Source organism: Mauremys reevesii, linkage group 4 (genome assembly GCF_016161935.1).
Source record: "Mauremys reevesii isolate NIE-2019 linkage group 4, ASM1616193v1, whole genome shotgun sequence".
Taxonomy (NCBI): domain Eukaryota; kingdom Metazoa; phylum Chordata; order Testudines; family Geoemydidae; genus Mauremys; species Mauremys reevesii.
In genome coordinates, this window is record NC_052626.1 from 15,347,178 (window position 1) to 15,364,793 (window position 17,616).

The window sequence follows — 17,616 nt, forward strand, 5'->3', positions numbered from 1 at the left end:
TTTTCCTCAGCTGGGGCTCTTTTCTCAACCTTCCCTCCTTTCCTTTATAGTTGTTTTCCTCCTGAGCTTACACCAACCCAATAACCACCCTGCTGAAAAAAAGATTTCTGACACTACTGCTAGGACCTACCACCACATAGGCTGCTAGCCTAGACCTTAGCTGTCATACCCCACAATCACTTTTCAATTCAAAGACAACCTAATTGACTACATCAGCTCCCCAACATCTGAAAGTCACATGCACCTGGACAAAGAATCTAGGTGGAGCTGCATGAAATGTCCCTTACGCTTCAGCATCTGGCCTCCTGACACTAGCTCTTTTAGTCTGTGTGAGGAGGAAAAAAAAGTGGGAGGGAATAGGAAAGCCAGGTAATGAACCGCTCTGCCAGCTGATGAAAGGGAAGTTAAATCCATTTGGACCTATGTCCTAAAGGAGATGGAGTGTTACCTACCAAATCCCTGACCTCAGAAAATCCAGCCATATAACAAACTTTGCGGATCTGATCCTAAATGAGTCAAAGACTATCTGGTCCTGCCCTACAAAACTGAGTGCCTCCTTCTACACAGCTGAAAACTGATATTGAGTGAAAGGGAAAGTAAGCCATGCAAGAACAGAAGATCAATATTCAAAAAGTTACCAATGGAAATAGGATGACAAAGTGGCAACTTGGCAGGCCAAACAGCATGTCACCTCATGGAGACCATAGATTCAGTTCAAAATGAACCTGTTTTAGAGAAATGGAGATGAAGGTCAAAATCCTTCAAGCTATCCATGAGAAGGGCTATAGGATGGGGTCTACCTCAGACTCCACAGCTAATAAGGCCATGGAAAGGGCAGAATCCAAGAAAAGGGACTCCTATGTAGGCACAGAATGAAATCTCTACATGGATCATGGTACTTGCACCCAGGGGTCTGCATGAAATAGCTGCTATATATGAGGCTACTGCGGAGTGAGCAAGGCTTTGCTCCATAGGCTCCAGAAGGAACATTCCAAAGGAATGAGGCATAGAGAATCCAGCAGTCTCCCTGAAAGACAAAGAACTGGGTAAGCCCACCATGGTAGCACCACAGGTGCTTGAGGCCAAAGATTGATCCACCAGTGCCAAACTTCTCAGATGCCTCTTATCCAGAGATGGGCAGACATTATTCTAGGTCTCTACTCTGCATTATGGGCAAAGAGCCAAAAGCTCTTTCACTGAAAACAAGAGATTCTGTTATTGATACCTGCCACATGCCCAGCCCTAAAGTATACATTGCATCCCTGGCATCAAAGAACAAAGGTCCTCACCAGTTTCATAGCCTGGGCAGCGTACCTGGACATATATAAAAATACTCCATACATTAAAATAATTTAGGAAATAAAGCATCAATGGGATCCCAAAATGCCAACCAATCAATATAGGGTGGTGGTTTTGCTTTTGTTTGGGCATCATTGAATAGGTTTTTTCTTTTTTTTTTTTTAAATGGTTGCTATACCCCCAATTTGATCTGCAGGAAGATTCCTTCTCAAAAGTGTTCTTGCGCCATCTTCTGCCACAACATATGGTTGCCCATGTGGATTTAATTGCCATTACAGGCAAGCTAAATGTCTTGCACCAGACAGTGAACAGCATTTACAGGCTTGCAACTCCTGATCCCACACATACTCCTGAACCAACCACAGCTTCCCTCAACCATATCTGATGTGGAGGATCAGATGCCTAGCCTGGCAGTTCTTATTCTTCTCACACCTAGACCAGTTCTCAAGTCCACAATTTCCAAATATTCTGAGAAGGCAACAGAAGCAGGACTACCCTCCCTTTTCACTAGCCAAATGTCCCCGCAGAGGCACTATGACTGTTACTGCATCCAAGATCTTCAAAGCCCTCACCAAGCAGTACTTTCCCTGACAACAATGGAAAGAGTGGGGCCTGCAACCATTCTTGGTGAGTTATGAAAACACAGGAGCTTCTCCTCTCCTCTACCTCCGAACTCTTCCTTGGAAAGCTGCTGGATTTGTGCTAGAAAATCCATTCCTCCCTCTGCATGCTGGACTTTGCTTGAATTGCAGGACAGAGAAGGAAGTGCTAAAAAGATGATAAAAGAATAAATGTGTGTGTTTACGTTGGTACTTCGTGGAGAGCATTTTCTTCGTATATTTACTGTGGGGCATATAGCATTTTTCTAAACTTTCAATGTGATCTATATTTTGCCTTATTCTTGTTTGGGTAACTAAATGCCCATGTGGCTTGGACTCTCTGCTGTGTATATAAATGTGATACCATCATTCTTAAGACAAACAAAAGAGACTGTACTGAGATCTCTCTGTCGTTGATTTCCCACAAGAGCCCTCTTGCCTCTTCCCTAAAATGTAGAATGCCTAACTCTACTCCGAAGTTAAAAAAAAATCAACTGGCATAAGTCATCTGGATCTTCTCTAAATTTAGAATGAAGGGTTATCCACCAGGATCTAAGCCGCATGCTGATTGTCCATAATGCTTTGTCTCAGTTCAGTTTAGCAATTCATCCAGGGAAGGTATACATGGGCTTCTTGTCTGAAGACCACAAGCACGTTTATGAACACCCTGGGAACTGTGACCATTCCAAAGGGCAAGATTTTTATTGGAAATAATGCCATACAAAGGCAAAATAGAGGAACTTGCTAAGGGTTTGGAGAATAGGATGTACAGGTAAACAAGCCTCTTCAAATCCATCAACATAGAAAAGTTAGCTCTGCCTGTCTTGAATTTCAGTGTTTTTCAAATTTGTTTAGAGAATCAGGTCAGTTTCCTGTTTCATCACAAACTTTGAGAGAGACCTTTGGCAAGTCGCTTAGTCTCTCGGTGGCCTTAGTGCCTCACCTGAAAAAAAAAAAAATTATATATATGATGACAGCACTACCCTACTTCACAGGCATGCTGTGAGGATAAATATAGGGTGTAAGTTATGAGACACCCAAATACTACAGTGATGGGGGCCATGTAAGTACTTAAATTAGAAAGCATGCCTGTTCATACTAGGATCGACTGGGCAAAAGAACAGTGATGCTGTGAGGTCAACTGAGGTCACCTTGTAATTTCTTCTGAAGGGTCACAGCAGCCCTCCTATCTGTAGAATCCTTGATTAGGAAAGCTCCTACAAAGGAAATGTCTTTAGCCTTTCTGAGAGAGGAAAGAGCAGTGTAGATAGGTAGACTGATAGATATTTCAAAACCTCTTTGTTAATCTGCTTAGCCTTGTTTCCCTATGCATGCCCAGAATTCATTATGTTTGTATTTACAGGGATGTACAGTTTGAAATATGAACGGAAATACTTTCATATTGTTTCATTCCACTCTCTCTTGAACTTCCTATGTCTTTTCATCTAGCAAGAAAGAAAGGAGGGGGCTAACAGCCTTTTTTTTTAAAAAAAAAAATAAAGTTTAAAGAAAGATATCTGGAATAGTTTGCCCTGAGATTTTATGTCTTAAGGCTCTTCTCCTAGATCAGGGGTCAGCAACCTTTCAGCAGTGGTGTGCTGAGTCTTCATTTATTCACTCTGATTTAAGGTTTCGCATGCCAGTAATACATTTTAACCATTTTAGAAGGTCTCTTTCTATAAGTCTATAATATATAACTAAACTATTGTTGTATGTAAAGTAAACAAGGTTTTTAAAATGTTTAAGAAGCTTCATTTAAAATTAAATTAAAATGCAGAGCCCCCCCAGAGTGGTGGCCAGGACCTGGGCAGTGAGAGTGCCACTGAAAATCAGCTCGCGTGCCATAGGTTGCCTACCCCTGCCCTAGATCAAGGAGTGAGCTGCACCATGTCTCTGTTTCTTGGGCATGTCTGTATTCTTGATGGATCTGGTATGCTTGGGACAATCAGACTCCAAGACTTACAGAGAACAAGGGAACACCATCTGTGTATGTATGCTTCCAATTTTCCAGCACTTTCTTTGAAAGTAGGGAAAACTTGAGAGTTTGGATGCGTGTTCAGAGGCTGTTTTCTTGGGGCATTTTTAGTTTCTTCCAAGTCTGAAGGGTACAGAGAAAATTCTCTTTGCAATCCAAGTGATGATCAGTGGTTTCACTTCTTTTCTTCTGAGAGGCCTTTTCTTGCCAGGACTTCCTTTGGCTATTCCTGAGATAGAACCAAGCGTCCAAATCTTCTCCTGACAACAGAAAGGCCCCAGGTTAGGCCTGACTCAGAGGAAAGATCCCATGTGCTCATTACTCTAAGATTAAGGGGTTCACTGCAGTCTGTTTTCCCTGCTAAGAACTATATCAAACCCAGCAGCTTTAGTGGGTATCCTGGAGCAGGCTGCAAGGGAAACCCCATCTGGTTTAGGGCAAACAAAAATAAGGGCTAAATGAAGCCCCGGTACAGTGGAAGGAAGTGAGGGTATACGGAAGCAGACAGGTCTATTTATAAGGCCCCTTACCACAATCTCCCTGGTTCACGCACTATCTTCCACCCACGGTCTGAGGCAATTGTTCAGCTGTTCCATGTTCCACAGTTATGGATCTGCCACAAACCTGCAAACTTCCCCAACGCATTAGGGACACTCTTCTGGCACTGCTCCCCTCAGTGGGAACTAGCGACCACTTCCTCAGCTGCACCTTCTCCTCTGCAGCCAAGTGGGCCTTTCCTTGCCCTGGGGAAGTAACTGGAGTGATCCCCGCTCAGAATGAATTGCCTGTGAAGGGGCTGGTTTCTGCCAACAGTGGACACAGGCACTCAATTACAGAAGTAGTGGAGAGGCACACGTTTTTGCATTTCCCTCTTCCATGCTTTGTTCACCATTCTGCACTTCATGTGGATAAAGGAGAGCCTTCAGCCACCTCAGTGTCTCAGCACCAGGGAAAGAATGCATCTATTCCCTCTGCCAATAAACAATCTCAAGAAATGAGTGGGTAAATTATTCTATTAAAGAGGAAAGGGGAAAGAAGCTCTGCCAGGGAGAAGTCTTGAACTGTCTAACTGAAGCTATGAAGGCAGAATGAAACTAGGGTGTTCTTCAGAGGGATAGACAAACCCCTTCCTGAAAGGGTCTGATAAATCTGGTCCAGCCTTCAAAGCAGCTGCAAGCAGACTGAAAGGCTCACTGTAACAGATCTGTGGACCTCAGGAAGATGAAGAACAGACTATTTTGTCTTACTCAAGCAGCTAATTTTATTGACTGTGATTGGAAGGATCACTCTAACCCAGCGATTCTCAAATTGTGGATCACGTCCCAAAGTGGGTTGTGAGTTTCTTTTAATGGGGTCACCAGGGCTGTTGTTAGACACCCTGCCAGCAGGGGCAGAAGCTGACGCCCGAGCCCCGCCACCCGGGACTGAAGACAACACATGAGCAACTTAGCTTCACTTGGCCCCTCTGGAATGGTACCATGAGCAACTGCCCTGCTTATCGCCCCCTAATGCCGGCCCTGATTCTAGGCTCTAGAATAATACAGGATACTGGGGTCATGTAGTAATTTTTGTCGTTGGAAGTGGGTTGCAATGCAATGAAGTTTTGAGAACCCCTGCCAACCCATCCCAAGCATTCATAGTATTGTTCACATGCGAGAGAACATAGCGCCCTCTAGTGGCTGCAAAAACACTGCGGCGCACAGAAGACAGAAAACGAGTGGGGGAAAGAAAAGTGATAAAAAGAAAGGAGGGGGCGAGGGCCTGACAAGGAAAATTGAAGAGGGGAAAGATAACTGTCTTAATCCTCCAGTTTAGGAGCGTTTTCCACATAGACCAGCAAATCTAATTGAAAACGTAAGTCTTCTCCTCAAAGACTAGCCTAACACTAAAATACCATTTGAAAACATCTCTGATAATAAGCCTCCCATTTACAGCATGTAGCCCTCAAAACATCCAGCAATTAAATTAAGTTTGCTGCACTGGCTACATTTTGTCTGGTTGTAACAACAGTTTTTTCAAACTTTGCAACTGGAAACAAATGGAACTGAACAAATGGAAAATATAAGCTGCCATATTAACCACAGGAGTTAACTGTTCAAAATTAAAACTGTACAATATTTCTTGGAGAGATCGGTCTCTTTACAAAAAGATTATTCACAACATATCTAAGCCATATTGCAGAAATTTTAAAAACATCCTAAGAGAATCTAAACAATTTCTAGAGAAAACTAAATAGAAGTTTATGTATTCTCATTCGATGCTTAGAGCTTATACATAAAAGGAAAGTAGAAATATTACATCTCCCTGACCCTGAATCATTTCTGACCCAATTCCCAAGCTATTCCAAATACCAGTTGATTTTACAGTAATGTATATCCAACCCACAGTACCCTTTCTAATACAATATAACCTGCAAAACAATACTTACATAACCCTGAAAGCAACACACACAAAGACCCAGACTGCAACAAGTATTTTAAAACCTGAAAATACAACAGTTCTGGTATCCAGAAATCAAACCAGGGTTAAACTTGACCTATGACAGTGCAAATGAGGCAGAGGTCCCTAGTGACAGAAAAAGGGCCAGGATGGAGTGACACAAAGCAGTGAGATCACTCTTTTGCATGGCGGTGGATGGTGTATTGTCAGACCTCACAATACATACCTCCAAGATATCCACAAGATTTGCCAGCAAAACCTAGACAAAATTTCAAATACATACTCCCACCAAAAAAAAAAAAAAAAATGTTTTAAAGAAAATCATCATCATCATATCTTTCAGGTGTTTTTAATGCAGTGGTTCTCAAACTTTTGTACTGGTGACCTCTTTCACATAGCAAGCCTCTGAGTGTGACCCCCCCTTTTAAATTAAAAATATGTTTTTATATATTTAACACCATTATAAATGCTGGAGGCAAAGTGGGGTTTGGGGTGCAAGCTGACAGCTCATGACCCCCCCCATGTAATAACCTTGCAACCCCCTGAGAGGTCCCACCCCCCAGTTTGAGAACCCCTGCCTTAGAACATAAGAAAGGCCATACTGGGTCAGACCAATGGTCCATCTAGCCCGACAATGGCCAATGTCAGGTGCCTCCGAGGGAATAAACAGAACAGGCAATCATCAAGTAATCCATCCATAGATGGACCTATTCTCCATGAACTTACTGATTCTTTTTTGAACCCAGTTATACGTTAGGCCTTTACAACATCCCATGGTGATGAGTTCCACAGGTTGACTATTCACTGTGTAAACAAATACTTTCTTATGTTTGTTTTAAACCTACTGGCTATTAATTTCATTGGGTGACCCCCCCCTCCCACCAATTAATGTGTTATGTGAAGGTGCAGATAACATTTCCCTATTCACTTTCTCAATACAATTCATGATTTTATAGATCTCTATCACATCTCCCCTTCGTTGTCTCTTTTCCAAGCTGAAAAGTCCCAGTCTTTTTAATCTCTCCTCATATGGAAACTGTTCCACACTCCTAATCACTTTTGTTGCCCTTCTCTGTATCTTTTCCAATTCTAGTATATCTTTTTTAAGAGGGGGCAACCATTACTGCATGCAATATTCAAGGTGTGTGTGTGTGTACCACAGATTTATATAGAGGTTATTAAATTTTCTGTTTTATTATTTATACCTTTCATAACGGTTCCTAACAATCTGTTAGCTTGTTTGACTGCCACCGCACATTGAACACACGTTTTGCGAGAACTATCCAGTGACTCCAAGATCTCATTCTTGAGTGGTAACAGTTAATTTAGAACCCACCATTTTGTATGTATAGCTGAGATTATTTTTTCCAATATGCATTACTTTGAATTTATCAAAACTGAATTTCATCTGCCATCTCATCTCCCCGTCACCCTGTTTAGTGTGAACCCTTTGTAAATCTTCACGATCAGCTTTGAACTTAACTGCCGGTACCTTGAGTAATTTTTTATCGCCTGCAAAAGGTGGTTCCAGCCACTTCACTGTTTACCCACTTTTCCAGATCATTTATGAATGTGTTGAACAGCTCTGGTCCCAGTACAGATCTTTGAGAAACCTCACTATTTACATCTCTCCACTGTGAGAACTGATACAGTGTACTTTATCACCCATGCCCACAAGCTTTACGACACCTTTAAAGTTGTTCCCCTCCCCCAGGGCAAAATGGGCTTCGGTGGCACAGAAGAATGTGCCTTACACTTTCCTGGTTTAAATCTAGTTTTAAATACATTGCAAGGCAGTCTAGTTTTAAGTACACTGCAAGGCAAGAGATACAATTTATCCTGTGAGCTGTTCCTGAGCATATGGAAAAAAAGTAATTTAAGAATTATGTTTCCCTGCCACAACTTAAACTATAACATTTATATCTAACTACTGTTTACAACAAACAGCATAAAATAGATAAGGGATTAAGAATGCAAATGTTATGTACATTTCACTGTTTTAATCAAAATCTGAAAACATATCAGTTCTCTAACTAATATACAACTTCAAATTATCTTTCTGATCATACACTGTCAGCAGCAGACATTTTCTGAATACAATTTTGTATTAGAATGCTTAATTAAATTCCCTATTTTAACACTGGGAATATACTGATCTTATACTTCCATATCATCCCTCAATCCCCCCCGTTACAAAATATCAGTCAACTAGTGACGACAGCTAGATCAGGCGCCAAAATAATTTTTTTTAAACTACAATAACTCATTACTTTTAAAGACTTAAATTAATCAAACAGTCCACAAAACTAACTTATAATTACCAAGTTAACCTACTGCTGTTACCTCCTCCTCTCTACTAATCACCACACTCACTGGCCATGTCTTATGTTTAAGGCTAAGATTTTGTCATGGTTATTTTTAGTAAAAGTCACGGACATGTCATGGGCAATAAACAAAAGTTCATGGAAGCTGTGACCTGTCTGTGACTTTTGCTGCTGCGGCTCCATGGTTTCCCCACCACAGGTTGGTGGCTGTGAGCTGGGGTTTCCCCTCTGCCTGTGGCAGCTGGAAGCTGCAGGGGGCTCCCCCTCCTCCTACAGCGGCTGGGAGCTGCAGAGTGACCATATTTCCCCAAAAAGAAAACAGGACACTGAGAGCCTCTAGCCCAAGGCATTCTCTCCCCACCCCCCAGCACAAGGCTGTCGCCCGTCACTGGAAGCCTGAGGAGGACCCCCTCAGGAGTCTGTCACCTGTCACTGGAACCCTGCCAGGGGCCCGCTGCCCGCTAGCTCTGGAGTCCCGCAGTCCCTTGGGCTGAAGCAGAGAATGTCATGGAGGTCTCTGGAAGTTCCTTGACTTCCATGACCTCCGTGACATAAACATAACCTTACTTATGTTAAATTACACTGCAAGCTCCTCATGGCAGGGACCATCTCTTCCGATGTGTTTACTAAATAACTAGCACAAAGAAATCAGCAATACAAACAATAATGCTGTACAGCCACACCTGTTACTTCTCCTTTTTGTTTTAAAATTGCTGAAAAATATTTGGAAAGCATCTCTCCTCTCCAGTTCTCTAGGAAGATCCCAACACAAGTAGACTGTGCTCCTTATATGCACAAAACTGACATTAGTACAAGTGCTCCATATGTACACACTTGATATTCTAAAAAGAAAATCACAGTTAAGACCCACCACATGGACTGGAGAGGAGAATTTTTCCCAATATTTTCAAGAAATCAATAGTGACTTAAAAATAGTAAGACATACCAATACAAGAACGCAGCACAAAAAAGTCAAGAGGCTTTTTAAAAACAGGACTATTAAATCATAATTACCTTTCAAGCAATGCAAACGTTAACAGAAAGCTAATCAATGATAGTACAAAGAATACTGCAAAATGGCAGAGATTCATACATTCTATGTAAGGCTGAAAAGCCTGCTGCTTCATTAAACAACCAAATATGATAACATGCACATTTTCAAATTTGTATACACTAGAAAAAGCCACTGATCCAAAACCTATCAGGAGCTGATATCTGTAAAAGTACTAGTGGCGGGGGGGGAGACTACACACCTTTACTACCCCACCTACTTAATACTTAGTTAAAGGCAATTTACCAAGGGGCAAATGCTGCTCCTTTTTCTATATCTGGAGTCACCAATCATTCCCCTACAGACTAGAGACAACCAACAAGGGTAGAGGTTATTCCCTCTGACCAATCATTGAGTTCCCTTGTATCTTTGCTCTAAGATAAGGACAGGGCTTCCCCAAAAATAAAGATGAAGTAATAAGTGGGGACATTTGCTTATGTTTAGGTTATCAATATTAACCTGTCACTCACCAAGACCCTAATCCTTTAAACACTCCTATTGATATCCCATTGGAGTCAATTGAACTACTCACATGTGAAGTTACACACAACTAAGTCTTTGAAGGAATGGGCCAAAGAAAGAACAAAGATTTGATGGAAGAGACTGGGTGAATATGAGTTACCTTTCATCTAAAAAAAACAATGACTTTAAAAAAGGAAAGGTGCAATCGATCTTAGCATCTTCTCAAAAGGAATACAGTGCCTAATGAAGAAAACAGTCTCCTCACTACACAGCAACTTAAACCAGTGAATATATGGAGTATCCCATTATACTATACCTATTTACCTGTGAATACATAATGGAAAATGAAATAAAAGGAAAAAAATTACACACATATTTAACATTACCAGAGATACGGAAGAAAATTACATAATTTCTGTGGATGTTCAATTCTTCACATCACTCACAATTAACTTCCATTTTTAGCCTTTCATCCAAGATATCATGACAGCAAAAAGAATATAAATTAAAATGGAAGAAGCCTCAAAGCTTTATTTTTTTAGGCTGATATGAACGATAGGGCCTTTGAGATCAAGAAGCACACCCAGTCAACAGACAAATATTAAATGTTTCAAAAAAAGGGAATTTAGTTCACTTATGGAATGTTCCAAAAGCACACAAATTTTAGAGACAGCTAAAGACATTTTTAACAGACACTCCATAACCATCAGATATACAAATGCAAAAATTCAATTTAAACAATCCACATGCAGTAACAAGAGAGCAGGAAAATGGATGGAGTTTCACCACAGATTTGAAGAAAACCCATGAAGTAATGTTTACAAGTATTTAAAATAAAACTGTAAAAGTTTAAGACATGGGATAATACCTGCCTGCCTCACAGGGGTAAAGCACAGAGTTCAGGATTGGGGCCATAATCCTTGTATGTAGATCGGGGCGGGCAAACTTTTTGGCCTGAGGGCCACATCGGGTTTTGGAAATTGTATGGAAGGCTGGTTAGAGGAGGCTGTGCCTCCCCAAACAGGCAGGCATGGCCTGGCCCCTGCCCCCTCCTTCTCTACCCCTGATGGCCCCCTCCCGCGACCCCTGCCCCATCCACACACACCCCCACTCCCTGTCCCCTGACCGTCCCTGGAACCCCCACACCTGATTGCCCCCCGCCGCCCCATTCAACCCCTCCTCTCATTCCTGACTGCCCCTCCCGGGAACCCTGTCCTATTCACCCACCCCTTCCTCCCTGACCGCCCCCAGAACCCCTGCCCCTGACTGTCCCCCACCACCCCTTCCAACACCCCCCTCCTTCCTCACTGCCCCCCGGGACCCCTGCACCCATTCAACCCCCCCGTTCCCCGTCCTCTGACAGCCCCGACGCCAACCACACCCCTGCCCCCTGACCACCACCCCGAACTCTCTTGCCCTGTATCCAAACTCCCCCCGGTTCCCTGCCCCCTTACCGCGCTGCCTGGAGCACCAGCGGCTGGTGGCACTACAGCCCGGGCTCTGCAGCTGTGCTGCATGGCAAGAGCTCGCAGCCCGCCACCCAGAGCATTGCACCTATAGCCGGGGGAGGAGGAACAGCAGGGGAGGGGCCAGGGGCTAGCCTCCCAGGGCAGGAGCTCAGGGGGCCGGGCAGGAGGGTCCTGCGGGCCGGATGTGGCCCACAGGCCATAGTTTGCCCACCTCTGATATAGATGGACCCTTCTGCCCACAAGGAGGCCACTAAAGTCAATGAGCCTCTGAAAGGGTCCCAAGGTTCTACATATGCAGATTCAATTGCAGGACCGGTATCTTAGTTAGCATTTGAGGATGAAAAGCACAACTAAATCCCAAATATTTATGATTATACAAGAAGACTGTCTAATGGAGAGATGTCAGGACTGTAAGTCAGGAGTTCTAGCTCTATTCCCAATTGTGCCAGTACTGCACTGTGTGATCTCGGGGAAAGTAACTGAATCACTGTGTCCCCAGTTTCTCCACCCGTACATTAGAAATAAGTATCTAGCTTAGGCACTTATTAATGGTATTGACATTTGTAAAGCATTCCAAGTAACTAAAGTGAAAAGTACCATATAAATGCAAAGTAATCCATTCCCAATGAAATCAACAGAAATACTAAGGTAAGAGCTAAGTTTTTCACTATATTATAATAAAATAATAATAATAATAATATATACATGTGATTGTTGCAGGATTGGGGATTATGACATAATAATGAGGGAAGATAAATAATATTCTTATGATAAGACAAAGAAGAGATCAAATGTGGTTGTACTTGGAAAAACCAAAACCACATCCCACAGTCCTTACTCAGGCAAAACTCCCATTGAACTTGATGGGATTTTTGCCTCAGTAACACCTTCAGCACTTAGCCTAAAGATAGCCTTTTATAAGAAGATCATAATAAAACTTCACCTATAAAGAAAACAATACAATAAATCATATATATATATATATATATATATATATATATATATATATATAAATAACAGAACGTGCAACAAAATGTTCCGTTTTCAGTATACAGTGCTTCCTTTTTGCTGTTACAGAAATAGTTTCCATGGTATTAAACAATCTGATAAATGTATTAGAACCTTAATAAATTTCATAATATTGCAGTGGCAAAGCTATTGCGATTGGTGAAGGAGGACTTTCCCTCTGTTTTGGGCAAAGTAAAACTTTTCCAAAATTAAAATTAATCTTTGAACTGAAAGTTGTTGTTGTCAGCCTAAATGTGAAATAGTTTTAGGCCAAGTCTACACTATAAACTTTCATCGGTATAACTACGTCACTCAGGAGTGTGAAAAATCCACACCCCTGGGTGATGCAGTTATACTGACCTAATCCATGGTGTAGACAGCGCTATGTCAATGAAAGGGCTTCTCTCATTGACACAGCTACCGCCTCTCATGGAGGTGGATTAACTACGCCAATAGGAGAAGCTCTCCTGTCAGTGTAGTAGCATCTTCCCCAAAGTGCTACAGCAGTGCCACTACAGCATTTTAAGTGTAGATCTGCCCTTGGAAAAAACAAAGAGCAGAAAACAGAATTACAGTAACATATCAAAGAATATGGAATGGGGTGGGGGGGAGTGTTTATTCCTGAAGTACTTTACATGTGTCCTGGTAATACAAATTAGTTTGAACTTAAAACTTCACACTTGTCACGTACCTCATCTTCCCTGAGAAATCAATTGCTTTACTTGATGAAACTAGACACATTTTTAATGACAGAAAAAACAGTGTGCACTACATTCTTTTCCTATCCAATTTCAGTGTACACCACTCGGTGCATCCTTAAGCGCACATACGAGTATAAGGCAGCACTGGAAAGAGTCTGGAAAGTCTAGCAGCATTTTGGTTAGGTTTCAGTGCTTGATATTTAAAATATATATACAGTATATTTTTCTACCTTCTTCCCACCAACTTCTCCTTTGTAGCTTGCACCCATATTGATCTACTTCTAGATATGTTTACAAGACCAACACAATGTGTGAGGCAACCCAATGTTAATTAAAACAAAATAACCTCCAAACAAAAACCACACAAACAAACAAACAATCACACACCACACAAGCAAAACCAATTCTTTCATGATTAAACAGACAAGACTTGAAGATCAACAAATTAAAACTGTGTTGTTGGATTACTGGATTGAGATGGGAATATAAATTCCAGAGATGAGGTCTCTCCATTGAGACTGCTCTCCCACAAGCTCCCAAATCTAGGGGGACTATCAGCTCTGACACTCTCAACAGCCCCTTTTAAATGGCAAGAAGGCAGCCTCTAAGGTAGTCAGAACCCACACTATACTATCAGGGTGGTCAAACTGTGGCTCATGAGCCGCATGCAGCTCTTTTACAGTAGAGGTGCGGCTTGCGGAGCCCCCAACACCCCCCAATTCTCCACCTATCAGACCGGGGCGGGGGAGAGGGAGCTTGGGCTTCTTCCCTACAGTAGGCTGGTGGGGCTAGGGGCTTCTGCCACAGATGACTGGTGCCTGCTGAGAATGAGGGGGCACAATTTAAAGGTCCCCCACCCCGAGAGCTTGAATCACGCCCCCTTGGGAGGCGCTGGGGGAGGGAGAGGAGCTGATCCACGGGGGTGCTGAGCTCCCACCATTTTTTTCCCCATTGGTGCTCCAGCACCCACGGAGTCAGAGCCTGTCCCTCAGTGGCTCTTCCCTGCAGCTCCCAGGTATTAGCTCTTCATGGACAGGCATCAGAAAAAGCAGCAGCTCCCCCAGCAGCTCCCAGCAGGCGTGCCCCAGCTCTCAAACTTCTGAAGATTGTCATATGTGGCTCAGAGAGTTACTAAGTTTGGCCACCCCTGCCATATAGGAATCCATAAAATCTACCAATATCTTAAATCACCTGCTCTTATTAATGTTCTTATTCCTATTCGAGAGAACCATACAAACAAAAGGGGAAATTATTAAGTCAATGGGAAATTTACTGAAGTCCATGGAATTATCCTTGTGTTTCAAGTTAAAGACAAGCCAAAGAGTTTGCAGAATTGGGACCTAACAGCCTATCCAAGGGAAACAGTGAAACTGACTATACATGAAGGGTTGGCAATGCACATGGTAAATAAAAGTTAAATATATATTCATATTTTTCACTCCTTTCAGCTTTAGTAATTTTGGGTATTACTGGTAACAATAATAGGTAAAGCATATTCTAGCAAAAGTGTGAATTTTAGTTGATGGTGTCCCTTCAGTAGGGATATAACCTATCTGAAGCTGCAGTATTAGGCCCAAATCCCACAAATGAATCATCACAGGTGGACCCTTGTGTCAGCATGAAAGCCTCCCCATCAAATCAACGAGAAATAACTTACAAGATCAAATCTTCAGTTTGTAAGACAGGGCACTGTTACTACTGCTTATTACACTAATCGGAATCTCTCACCAATACTTAGTGCTCCATGTCTGTCAGATTCACACATTGTCTCTTGCAGTTACAGTTAGGACCCAACCCTGCAAACACTTACACACATTCTTAACTTGACCAGCATGAGTAACCTCATTGATTTCAATGGGTATACATACATTCCTAACTTGACTACCATGAGTAAGTGTTTGCTGGGCTGGGGCCTTAGATAGTAGGGACCACATTTTTGTTATATGTGCATAAAGTACCTAGTGACTTCCTTGAATGAATCACTAGGAAACACTGCAATACAAATAAGAAATAACAGTAGCAGCAACAGTTTGCTCATTTTTATATAAAATGTATATCTATTTAATTTCCAAATTTTAGTCATTTTAACCAAAGGGCAAATTGTCCCTCTTTATGAACCAGAGCCGTAGGTATTTCAAAAGGAAAGTGTCAAGGATGACAGGCCGAAAATTTAACCTACCATTAAAATAATTTTTTTAAAATAGTATTTGGCTCCTGATATTAAAAACTCTAGTAGCTCCACAAAAAAAGTTCTCAGACATGTTAAATAAATGACAACTCCATTGAGTAACCCACTAACAAGAATTCAGGCAACCTGTTTTTCTCTCAGTTGATAGATGCATATATGTGTGTATTTTTCATGTGTCTACTGCATTCTTGTGAGCAAACAGGGTGGCAGGATTCTGGTCAGAGCAGGTCCTTTACATATTTAAATATTTTGACTAATTACAAAAGTATCAGACAGGTAGAGAGAAGGGACGTGGGAAATGTACATATCTGCAAAACAATAAAAAGGTGATAGGCCTAAACCTACTAACCCTTGACAATGTCCAGAATTATGAACTCCAATATCAACTACCACAATGACCAACTCTAATATTAACTTTAGTTAACTGTACTTATTTTCTTCGCTTGTAAACAAAGAGAATGATAAAATGTAGAAATCTGCATTTGACCACATAAGCCTCTTCAAAAACAGTTTTGCAAGGCTGAATGAATGAGAAAATGAAAAATACACAGGTCCTTTTCTCTGCAAGGACATAATTCTAAAAACTGCACTGCCCCCCAGACTTGTACTAAAGATCAGTGGGAGTTGAGAGCACTTAGCTCCCTGCAGAAAGTGCTTGGCAGATCAGAGAATTCAATGCTAAATTAATATTGTTCAAACCTGCTAATGAATCATCTCATTTAAAAACTATTGCCACATTGGATTAAATGTTAAAAGGTTGATAACCTAAAATATGTGCAAAAAGCTTGTGTGCCTTCAGACTGCCAGAAATGGTTCTGTTAGTATTAGCATTCAGAACTTCCACAAGTATTGCAAACAGTAAACACATAACCATTCATAGATGCAAGTTTTCATTTTAAATATATTAACTGATGCCAATTTTTTTAGCTTAATAAATACTTGTATGGCATGAACTGTTTCTCACTCACAGGCCAAATTCCCCCTCAAATTTCTGATACAACAATACTTTTTAGCAGAATTTAGATGTCTGCTGTAAAATAAAAATGTTTTAATCATATAACTGGTCTTGAGCCTTACCTTTTAGAAGAGGCAGAGGAGTTAATTCAATAGGCTTGCCCTGAGACCTAAACTGGGAGGAGCTTTGTGACCTCTTCTGTCTGGCTTTTCTGACGGACTTCCGAGAAAATCCGTCTACTTTATCCACTGACGGAGGAGTGGTTGGTGCTGAGGACATATCCCTACTGAAGGGAAACACACATTATAAATACATTCCCAGTGGATGAAAACAGGTAAAGATTAAATGAGTTTGTCAAGAGCCACCTCCTTCTCCTCATTCACATCTCTCCTAAAAACCCACTTCTGACATCAAAGAGAGATGGTTCATCAATTTACATATAGGTCTTATGAAGTACACCTCTACCCCTATATAACCCTGTCCTCGGGAGGCAAAAAATCTTACCACATTATAGGTGAAACTACATTATATCAAACTTGCTTTGATCCGCCGGAGTACGCAGCCCCGCCCCCCAGAGCGCTGCTTTACCACGTTATATCCGAATTCGTGTTATATTGGGTTGCATTATATCGGGGTAGAGGTGTAGCTTCATGGTACTATTGTAATTATTGTCCATCCTCTCCATTTTGTCTATGGTCCTCACTTGTTACATCATGTCTGAATTTAGGCACTGATTCTGCGATCAGATCCATACGTAGACACCTGTGGGGGAGGGATAGCTCAGAGGTTTGAGCATTGGCCTGCTAAACCCAGGGTTGTGAGTTCAATCCTTGAGGAGGCCACTTAGGGATCTGGGGCAAAAAAAAATTGGTCCTGCTAGTGAAGGCAGGGGGCTGGACTCGATGACCTTTCGAGGTCCCTTCCAGTTCTAGGAGATAGGTAATAATTGGAGATATACCAATTACCTATCCATCGAGATCAGCTGATGTCTCTAGAACTCGACAGAGGTCCAGGAGTATGCCTGCGTAGACCTGTCTGCAGGATCAAAACCTTAGATCATAAGCTTTTTGGGTCACAAAATATCTTTTACTTGTTTTAACAAAGAATCATGCACACTTCTAGGCGCTCAAAAATAATAATGAATTT

General features: G+C 41.8%; 1 protein-coding gene across 10 annotated transcripts in view; it reads right to left on the reverse strand.

Moving 5' to 3' along the window:
- The window catches only part of PPP2R5E (protein phosphatase 2 regulatory subunit B'epsilon), a 136,416-nt gene that overhangs the window by 90,032 nt on the left and 28,768 nt on the right, over positions 1 to 17,616 (reverse strand). For 7 of the 10 annotated variants that reach the window (XM_039535010.1, XM_039535011.1, XM_039535009.1 and 4 more), the window contains one exon: positions 16,593 to 16,756. In XM_039535010.1, coding sequence (XP_039390944.1) covers positions 16,593 to 16,749 — 157 coding nt within the window. In that variant the 5' untranslated portion in view covers positions 16,750 to 16,756. The remainder of the gene's footprint in view (positions 1 to 16,592; positions 16,757 to 17,616) is intronic. The other 3 variants (XM_039535014.1, XM_039535012.1, XM_039535013.1) reach the window with 1 other exon arrangement.